This window comes from Populus nigra, chromosome 12 (assembly GCF_951802175.1).
Source record: "Populus nigra chromosome 12, ddPopNigr1.1, whole genome shotgun sequence".
Taxonomy (NCBI): Eukaryota; Viridiplantae; Streptophyta; class Magnoliopsida; order Malpighiales; family Salicaceae; genus Populus; species Populus nigra.
The window spans coordinates 4,451,388-4,462,724 of NC_084863.1; the positions used below are offsets into that span (position 1 = coordinate 4,451,388).

Sequence of the window (11,337 nt, forward strand, 5' to 3'; positions counted from 1 at the left end):
ATTCTAAAAATTAAATAACGCATAGTTTCATTAGAAGTTAACTACCATCAAAATCAAATCAAAGAAATAAACATGTTATCATCTCAAATAATCAAAGAAATACTCTTGATTGCAGAGTTTAGTTTAACTTACCAGGAAATGAAATTAGATCAAAACATATCTTGATTGCATTCTTGACTTGAGATTTCTAATGATATAGATTGAGATTTTTTTTATCACAAGGCTTACACTTTTTTATGGCAGAGTAAAAGTTGAACTTTCTAAGATTTTCTTTGCAAGAGTTTCTCCCTTGAATCTCTTTGTTTGTTTTGTTTTTTTTTTTGTCTCCTCTATTTATATTACTTGGGATACCTAGCAAAAAAAAAAAAAAAATTAAACTGGAAAAATAATAAAGCGATTAAATTATTTTTTTCTTGACCATGGATTCCTAATTAATTAATTTTCTCTTTTTAATTTGTAGGATCTCTTTCATTTGTTTTTTAATTTTGTCTGATCCTCCCATTTATTTTCCCTTTTTCTTTTTCACATAATCTTTCATTATTATTTTTTTAATCACACTAGTCCCTTATTATCATTTCTTTTTATTTCACTCCTTTGAAACCCTAAACCTGTCTTCCGCTCATTAGAAATATTTAAAATAAAGCCAGAGCTCCAGACAGACTCTGTTGATTATAACATCACAAACAACATCCTCTGTTTTTGCTAACTTGAAGGATCATGAATAACTACTTTCATCAATTTTCTAATTAACAATTTGAAATCTTTAACCAGTGCAGGAACAACAAACCTAAGAAAAAGTCGAAAGCATGCCATGCGTGCTCTGATTAAGCATCCTCAACCAGAGGAAGCTGAGCTACCCTTTTCCTATAATTACAGAAATGAAATTACTGACAGTGAGATTATCATTAACAAACTGTGTTCTACCTGGTATTATAGATGAACTGGAACACATTGGCGTCAGTATTAGCATCCCCAGTTGATGTGTCCTGATCAAATTAACAAAACATCTTAACAGCTAAAAAGTCAAAACCAGTTAACAAAAGACTGTTAAAGAGTTAACTTTCTAGTTTTCTGCATGGCTTAAGCAGTAAGGAAATCATTCACTAAACAACAAGAAGTACCAAAATGAACCCATCAGTGAATTGGTAAAATGGAAAGATTTTATCATTAAAAATAATGAAAAAATGTTTCATTTTACCTGAATGGAAGACCTGGAAGCAGAAGTCATGGGAAGAGAGGGAGGTTGACGACGACGACGACGACTTAAGAGTGGCGAAATGATAATATTTCTCCTCTTCCATTGAAATTTATTGAAGGAGAAAATGTAGCAGTGAATTGCCATGGTCTTCAATGCCAAGCTTTCGACAAAAACTAGATTCTATCTAGTTAGTTCTGCGTGTCAGAGCTTTGCTCTTTGGGTAGCCAAGGCTAGGAAGATACAGCTACTTTCATCTAATGGATTCTGTTCTTTTCTCAATTTTGTTAAGAAACTTTGCCTTTCCTCATGTTCTAAGACGAAAACAAATCCTTTTCTTTTATTTCTTTTTTAAAAAAAGAAGCGAATTTCATCACACAAATAGGCCATAGCCCAAAAGTTTCACAAGGGCAACCAGATTCAGATAAAACGTCCAAGACAATCCATTCTAGAAAAGCAATCTTGTCTTTTGTCCATTATTTTGTTTGGGTTATGGAATCAACCAGGATGATGCTATGTGACATGGAAGCCAAGCATATAGGAGATAGGACAAAATCAACCTCCTTTCCGAAACTTATTTTTTGCACCAGCATGATGATGATGGAAGATTGTATAAACTTAGTTCTTTATACAATGTGTTACCAAAGGAATTAAAAAAAGAAAAAAAGGAACTGATGAATCGCATTCTCACTTTATAAACTTTCGCAAGATCTTTTCATCAAACATTATTTTGACAACAGAAGTGCAACTTCAAACGGTTCTTACTCTTAACCCTTCGCAATGTTACGGTACCTCTTCGAAATAAGTAGGAGTCAATAGTACACAGGAGGAACAAACCGAAGGCCAGCTGATTGTTTTTAGTTTGCAGAAACATTGTATCTGTCCACATCATTCCATGATGCTCCACTTTCTGACGAACTGCAGAATCCTACAGCGACAAACAACAAAAGAACACCTTACCCCAACAGGAATGATGATTTCCACAATATGCAATTCATAGCATACTGTAATCCCCTGGTTAATGCACTGTACAAGATGATATAACGCAACAACCAGAGTGAATGATACAGTACTGGGAATGCTTGGATTCTGGAATCAATCAGCTCTGTGATGTGGTGTGGTGTAGAAGCAGTTTCATAATAAAAATGATGATGATCGTAGTAATGAACACAAAAAAAAAGTCAAATCTTCCTCCATAGTTTAGAAGGGGAGAAAAATTATCAACCTGGAACTCCAGAAAGTGATTGAAATCTATGCATGAAATCTCAAATGTACATGACATAAATCAAGTTAAATTTTATTTAATTATAGATAGATTAAAACATATAATCTTGTGCTGTAGAGAACCCTAAACTTTTTTTTTATATGGCGATAATTTTATTTATACACAAAAAGATTTAAGAAAAAAAACTAAGTCATCTAGCAAAAGTACCATGGTACAAGAGACAAAACATGATGAATTGTAATAGTGTTTTCTTTTTTTATATATCTGATCCTTTGATTTTTTCCATTTTTATTTCTTAATTTTTTTTTAATTTGGTCTTTTGGCGTTGTATTTATTTGGGATTAGACTTGGTAGATTAATTTGGTTGTATTGGCTAGGAGATCTTGCAATGTTGAGAAAAAAATGTTGAACAATTTTATTAATTTAAAATAGTTAAAACTATGGGGATTGAATTTGAACAATTAGAAGGTATTCAACCCCTTTTTCTTGAAAAACTTAGGGACTAAAATGCATGGGCATGGAAAGGTTCAACCCTTTTTTTTATCCTTGAATGTTTTTTTTTCATTTGATCCATTCAAATTATTTTAATTTAGAATTTGACTTGATAGTTTTTTTGTATCACCTTAATATAGAAATCTTGTAATATTGATAGTTAACCATTTAATACTCCAAACTTAATGGATAATTTTTAATTATTTAAATTTTTTACTTGATAGATAATAAATAAAATATAAATATCAAGAAATCAGACGATGCACTATTTAATTACCTATATTTCATTCACCAAAGAGGTGACCATAAAATAAAGTTGTGGTTATTTAGACTCAAAAATCAATTTTTAACCTATTTTAACCTCAAAACATCTAATAAACACGCTTAAGACCTCAATAGAATAATTTCTCAACTCCAAACACCCATTAATTGGTTTAAAAACACAACTAAACTCGAAAAAAAATCTCTCAATCTAATCTATTTTTTCAAACAATATCAAAGATTAAAAAAATATACTTCAATAACACTCCTCTAGTTAAGAGAAATACATTAACATTAGTTTTGTCTTTCATAAAATTTTGCTTGTCAACTATTTTGTCTCTCCTCCATCATTTTCTAAAGTCTCCTCTTCTCTCTTAAACTCGGGAAATGAAATGTTAACAAACTATAATATTAAATCAAAACTTATAATTTTCAAACTTAAACAACCAAACAAAATTGAAAAAAAATCTGAAGGCAAAATTCTTCAAAAAAACACTAAATGAATAGTGTAAAAAAAAGATGGAATTTTTGCCTTACCATTAATTTTGATCCTCTCATTTTTTTATTTTTTACAAACAATAAAACTGATGTTTTTTTATAAAAATGAGAACCAACCTAGTGTCAGAGACATGTTTTAGGCTGTTATAAGTTTATAGAAAGTAATATGAAATAAATTACCAAACCCTATCTCCAATTAATGCAATATGAAATGATGAAATTGAAAAAAAAATTAATAACTAAAATAAGAAAATAATTTAAAAGTACCAAAATAAAATCACAACATTAGTGTTATGTAAGGTGGTGAACAATGAGATCACATCTTTTAGGTTTTTTGTAATGAAATGGAAAATGAGATTCATAAATCCAAGATCGTGTGCCAAAAAACAGAAGCTCTTATTCATCCACTCAAAAAATCGTAGTTGTTTTTAGAATGGGCAATACAAGCGCATAATATGTTTACAAGACTCGTAATTTGATCACATTGAGAACAAGACAAGGTTTTCATGCTTAAGAGTGACATTTTCTTTCATGGCAGAATTTTGAATAAACAAACCTCTTTCTGTTCAGCAAGGAATCATTTAATTTGAGACTTCGCAGCTTGAAGCATCTCTACCACCAGAGTCTTTACATCCCTACGGTATACAACAAAACAAACTTACCAGAAGTCAAAATCAAATAATGCAGTCCGATAGGAAGCAAAGGAACTATTAAAACATCTGTGATTTACAATATGAAAATGGCACACGTTCCCTTCAGATTCCCAGGTGATATAGAGCATCAAAGCCAGTAAAAAATTTATGATGCAAAACATCAGTTTTCCGGTAGCCAGGGGTAGGTCTAATAACACAGTTTAGGATCAAACTTTAACCATGCACAAGAACAAATGACCAGAAATATGCAATCAAATCCTCAAATTCGCTTGGCCAATATCAACATGAACCACTCACACATACCTTAGTATGATTTGGAAAGAAGAAGGCAAGGACATGGTTTAGAACTCTTACTTTCTCTCTTCTGCACGTCTAGGGAAAGGAATTCGAAGCTTGTAAGTATTTCCTTGATAAACAGCCTGCAAGAGAGATCATAACATTTCGAGAGTGGATTAAAAAAAAAAGGATTCAGATGAAAAGTTTTGTAAAATCTAAATAATAAACTAGCACTGCAACAAAACAGTTCTAATAAAAGTAGACCTCTGAAAGAAAGTGCATTTTTTAAATACAAGAAGAGGCCTGTACATGGTCGCACACGAGCAATACCTTAACATTGAATCCAAGACTGTCCACATCCAGCATATAAGCAGAGTCCACCTGATAAAAAGATATGAAATCAGCCTAGATATCCTGTTTGGTATGTTTGCTCATTTTTAAAGGGAAGGGGAAACAAAAGAGGCTGCAGAAACGGAGACTAGATAAGATAATTTTTTTTTCCTCAAGAGAGAGAGAGATAATCATAATTTTCTCCTTGAGTTTATATGCCATATACATGCCTAAAAAGGTTATCCCAGATGCAATAGAAAGGAAAGTTTTTACTTTATCCTCTTTGATTTTGGTCCAAAAAAGAAAAATCAGGTAAACTAAATATCATGCATATACAGCATATAATATACAGGCAACGAAAAGGTGTCACCAAGCTTATCAAACTCACTCTTCCTCGCAAACACATATATTATTTAATTACTCCACGTGGCCAGCTAATTTTGAAGCCATAAAACTAGTTTTGTGGACCTCCAACTAAATTTATTGTCAGTCTGGCTTATAAATAATGCCGTGTCCCGCTTCTTACATGACGTAGACATATATAAGATGCTATTTGTTGTATTGAAAATTACCGGAATTGAAGTTGAGTGTTGCACTATGAGTCTTGTATCTTCAGCATGATCTCTGTTCATGTGAGACTGACGAAGCCATTTGATTTCATTTAGAAGAGAAAGAAACTCAAATAATAAACAGGGCATATTTCATACGGATAGAGCATTTAATTTTTAAGCAATATACCGCAACAGGTTTAGAAAATTGAGCAATTGGATCAACTTTAGCAGTCTGGTACTCTTCTTTGCTGAATTCTGTCATTATTAACATTTGTAAGTAACAAATGAAATAAATTGAAGTAGAATAACAGTGGGAAAAATAACAACAGCACAAACAAATTTGTAAAGAGGCACTGAAGCCATTGGTGAGCCTATACAAACAGGAAAGCAGAAAAACCATTGGTGAGCTCTAGACCACAACTCGATTATCTAAACCCACTCCCAATGACTTGAAAAAAGTTATAGACAATGATGTGCTTTAGAAAAAAGAAAATCAGCTGGATGGTACACAGACCGCCAGATCCAAGCAAAGTAGTTGCAACTCCTGACACGTATTGCACAGCTTTTGGTTCAATGCGCATAAATTGGAAATCACCAAAGTCAACCTTGAAAATGGAAGAGATAATTGAGTCCTTACCTTGACAAAAAGCAACAAAAATACAATCGAGGAAAACATGAAGCATGCTAGAAAATGGGAGGAAACAAGTTACCCTGAATGCATCAGGATGCTTTGCCAGATATGCTGTTCGAACAGCAGTTACATCTTTCTCAGAAACCTAAATGATTGGTCAGAAAAAAGTTCAAAACTCGTATCGGTGCAGAACAATTATGATTCAGTGAAGGTACAATATCTGCTAAAGTAAAATAATTAATAAGCAAAAACATTTCGGAAATTATCATAAGGAAGAAAAGGGAAAAAACACTTACAGGAATGGAATCACCATGCAGGGTGATTACTAAATCAGTCCTATCTTCAGGATCTTTAGCAACAAGCAATGAGCATTTGGGATTGGCTATTAGGTCCTGCAGAAAGCAGCAATTTTTCAAACATACAAGGACACCAGGACCTCCTAAAGAACCCCAAATAGGCTAAAGAACAAAATTAGGCAAGGAGAATTCAGCTTAGTCTAGTGGCTCCATAGAACACATAGATGCACATGTAGAAGGCTGATACAACAATTATTTCGAACCAAACATTATGAGATCAATCAATCTTGCTGACCAGACTTTTATTTCTCAAAAGCATTCAGTGAAATTCACTTTTGAGCAAACAGTTACCAATAGGCTTCACAAATTTCAAGCATAAAACATGATCAATGTATAAGTCACAATCTAAGAGAATCAAGCCTGCATTTTGACAATGGTAAATCTCTAAAATCTAAATGTCACAATTGGATTTGTTCTTTTATTTTATGATCACATAAACTGTTTTCACAATTAAAGCATATGTGAAAAAAGATAGAAGGTAAGCAAAACAAACCTTAGCATGTACTGCCCAACTGCTGACTGCTACTATTGGAGATCCATCAGCATCGCATGCAAAATCAACCATTGACCCTGACGGATAACCCCCATGCTTCTGTCATATCAAAAGAAATTTCAGCAAGTTTCAGTGAATATATGAGCAAATAGTCTAACAAATGAATCTACACTCAAATGTAAACCAGCTGCTGTCTTTTCCATGCCACTGATTTCAAAATTCAGTACCTAATGAACTCAGTATTTGATAAGAATTTACCTTAGATTCACCATATGGTTTATAGCAGCAGCTGTCTTTTCTAATATTTCAGGAGGGCCAAAACATTGGACCTATAGACCTGAAAAGGCCTGTAACCTGACCTTGATACAGTTAATGAACCTTCCCTCGAGTTCATGATGAACCCTAAATTCAGAGAATTTTTGGCAAGTAGTTGCTTAACATTTATGCTGTGATTTATGAACACAGAGTGCAAGGGAAGAGCCATATTACAAGATTCATTTTTAATTCACAAGTTTAAGAAACAGCATATAATTAGTTATCCTTTTATAATAGCAACTACTTAAAGTTCAAAATAAGAAGTCTTTGAAACGTCTTCTGATTATTCTCTAGGATAAGAAATTGAAGGAAAATAATCAAATGAGTAAGGGCAGATATTTTATTTAGTTGTTCTCCTAAATCCACAAGGCAAGAAAAGTTTGATGAGCAATACGCACAACAAGATGTTTGCTCAGTAATATGCATATTTACCTTATTGAATTCAACTTAACCAAATCTAGTCTCAGATAGTTGCAGATAGCTGTATTCATTTTTTTTGTCCTTTTTTTTTTTTAGGGCAAACATTTTATGATCTATCATGATACTAAATTGTTTGTTTTTATTGCTTGATTCTACCTTATTTTTGGTCCACTTTTCCCCTAATTCGATCATACTACTTGAATCAAATTATTTTTTAAAACTGATGCATCTGCATGTCTATATTGTACGAGGGCAAACTAAACTAAACACATTTTCTCAACTTATTATTGGTATTCACCTCCACCTTTCCTCCCAATGCACTCACAATTTTTCTAATCCTATTATTACGAGAGAGAAAAAAATGAGAAGGCAGTCTTATTCAAAACCCCAATTATGAAATCCCCTCTCTCCCACTTCATGCCTCGAAACGCACTGTTATTATAGAGAAAGAGGCGCTTTTGCATCTTCTTAACCTTAAATGAAATGGCTGGGGAGAGGAAAGGTTTTATTTAGGGTATTCCTAGGAATAGATCCAGTAGAGACAAGGTGGGGCCTGTAGCTTAGAGGATTAGAGCATCATCATCATCATGAATCGTGCCATGATAAAGTTGTGACAAGGTTTACACAAACTACCACTCTACCACAATCTTCCTTTTCTGTCCTAATGTTGGATTGATAATATCAAATTGGGTCACCAACATCAATTCCAATACAAGCAGGTGTAAGATACATGTAACAAACAAATCAAACACAAAATTGAACGGATCCCACTATGGACTCTCTAACCTCCCATCCTTCCACGAGAAATGTTAAATATAAAGTCATAGCTCTGCTGATAACAACCACGAACAATCCTACCCTAACATCACGAACAACACCCTTCAGTTGTGCCAACTTCAACATTCATGAAGAATTTACTTTCAGTACTTCTCATTTAATTAATAAGTTCAAATCGTTAACCAGTACACGGACAAAAACCTGAGAAAAAGTTGAAAGCATGCCGTGCGTGCTCTGGTCAAGCACGGTTCTAATTTCCTCAACCGGAGGAAGCCGAGCTGCCTTTTCCTAAATCACACAAGCACGAAACCAATCAGTAGCATTGAAAACTATCTATTCACACATGATCAATCTAATAATACTGATATTAGCATTGACATCCAGGAATTTACGCATCTACCCACAAACAAACACAATGCGGGTATAACAGAGAGGCTACCTGGTGAGTTTGGATCAACTGGAACACATTGGCATCAGAGTTAACATCCCCAGTTGACACAGCCTGATCAAAATAACAACAAAACAACTTATCAATTAAAAACCCATTAGTCAAAAACTGTTAAAAATCAGCTCTCTACTCTGTATAGCTTTCAAAGCTTACACCAACACGTATAAAATCCCAAAAACAAATAAACCCATCAAGCAATTAATTAAAAAGGATTGCTTTTTACAATCAAAAAAGGAAAATTGTTTCACTTTACCTGAGTGGAAGACTGAGCAACAGAAGCCATGGAAAGCGAGGGAAGTCGATGATGATGATGATGAGAGAAAGAGAGACAGAGGAGTGGCGAAATGGTAATAAAAAGAAGAAAAAAACACTCTATAGTCTATTCTACTGATATTTAGGCACAATTTGGCATTCGACCCAACCTTGTTTTTCTAGAAAAAAATAATTTGTTTTTTAATTTTAAATTAATATATTTTTTTATCATTTTAATATATTAATATAAAAATATATTTTTAATATATTTTTAAATAAAAAATATTTTAAAAAATAATTTTTATTACGTTTCTAAACATAATATTATAACAAAAGAAAATAGAAGGGATGTTCTCTGTGCATGGAAGCCGCGCACCGCAAGCAAACTGGCGCCCAACAACCACCTTTATAATTCAATTAATCACTTTTTTAAAAGGGTAAATTATAATGGTTTGAAAATGGAAGAGAATAAAGAAAATTATAAATATATTTACCGAGCAAGGATTTATTTAGCATTATAATTACGGTTTTAAAAAATAAATTAAAAAAAAAACTATAATAAATTATAGTTTTGTTATAACTAAAATTTCAAAATAGAGTTTTTTAACGAGATTCATGTAAAAATATAATATATATTAATTAATTGAACTTTTTTAAAATTACAATGGAAGAAAATGTATTTTCAATCATAATTCACCACACTAACAACAAATCCCTTTCGAGTTTTACTATTTAGAATGTTGTGGACTCAGGCGTAGCAACATGGATTTGCATTATACTTTTCATGTTTTTTTAATTAATATGGATGTTTGGGTCTCCTTGCGTATATTTTGACTAATTTCATGGGTTCTGAAGTTAATGACTATATAAGTTTTTAGTGGCTCTAAGAGGACTCAAACTCATGACTATTGAGGAACAAACTCAAAACCTGACCAGTTGAGCTCCCCCTCAAGGTTTTTTTTAATTATTAATGTGGGTGTTCGGGTCAGCTTGCGCACACCTCGACTAATCCCACAGACCCTGAAGTTAACTACCATGTAAGCCTCTAGTAGTCCTAAGGTTTGTGAGTCTCGAACTTGTGACCTTTAAGAAGTAAACCTAAATCCTGACTAGTTGAGCTACACCCTTTAAGGTTGAGTTTCTTCAGGGTTGGGTTCTCTTTTATTATTATTAATATGGGTGTCCGGGTCAGCTTGCGCACACCTCGCCTAATCCTACGGGCTCTAAAGTTAACGATCATATAAGCCTCTAGTGGCCTTGAAGTTGGCGAGACTCGAACTGGTAGCCTCTAAAGAACAAGTCTAGAGTCTAATTAGTGGAGCTACGCCTCTCAGGGCTAGATTTTCTTTTTCCTCAGAGAAGTGGATCAATGACAAACACCTTTTCTTTTTCTTTCTCTTAATATACCTTTTCTTTTTCTTTCTCCTCTCTTTCTCTCGTGCTGACAAAGTTAGAGTAGTGTTTGCTTTTCTTTCTTTCCTCTTCGTACCAACATCACACCTTCTCTCTCTCTCTCTCTCTCTCTCTCCCTCTCTTCATCTTTAAACAATGGGTTTTGCACATGAGACATTTTATTCTAGGGTTGTGCTGTTTTTTATTCAATATTGGTGTTGTTTCTGCAGCAACCACTTTTGCTTTGTCTCTTGCTGACAAAGATGATGGAAGCTGTTTTTCTATTCCATTTATTGTTTCACCACTCCCAAATTACTATATGAAGACGTGTTTACATCTCTACCACATTTTTCTCTTTTCTTTTTTACCTCTTGAGCCTAAAATCATACTTTCAATCCATCTTCTTCTTTTATTGAATGAAACAAAAAGAAAAAAGAGAAGAAATGGAGTTTGCATTAGAGAAGAAGAAGTTGTAGAGAGAGAGAGCTTTGCTCTCGCTCCCATGATGATCAAGATGGTGGTGCTGGCATCAAAATGCTTTTATAGTAGAACGGAGGACGTAAAAGAAAAAAAGTATATCATTTGAAATCCTGTTGATAGTTTTTTTAGTTTTTATTTTATATGAGAGGCATATTTTAATTTATTTTTTATTATTTTTATGGGTTTTGATTAATGGGATTTTTTTGTGTTGGAGTTCCCTGTTGGTTTTAGATACTGTTTGTTTTTATATTTTAAAAGTATTTTTAAAAAAAATTAAAAATATTTTTCTTCA

General features: G+C 33.1%; 1 protein-coding gene across 1 annotated transcript; it reads right to left on the bottom strand.

Moving 5' to 3' along the window:
* Nucleotides 1–1,845: 1,845 nt before the first annotated feature.
* On the bottom strand, nt 1,846–9,333 carry LOC133670084 (uncharacterized). Its single transcript, XM_062090521.1, has 13 exons — nt 9,175–9,333; nt 8,913–8,975; nt 8,675–8,761; nt 6,962–7,060; nt 6,409–6,504; nt 6,192–6,257; nt 5,996–6,086; nt 5,669–5,736; nt 5,503–5,568; nt 4,931–4,981; nt 4,679–4,743; nt 4,228–4,306; nt 1,846–2,123 (listed from the first exon to the last, which is right to left on the bottom strand). The coding sequence occupies exons 1-12, from the start codon at nt 9,202–9,204 to the stop codon at nt 4,249–4,251; spliced, it is 840 nt and encodes a 279-aa protein (XP_061946505.1). The 5' UTR covers nt 9,205–9,333; the 3' UTR covers nt 1,846–2,123; nt 4,228–4,248.
* Nucleotides 9,334–11,337: the final 2,004 nt, after the last annotated feature.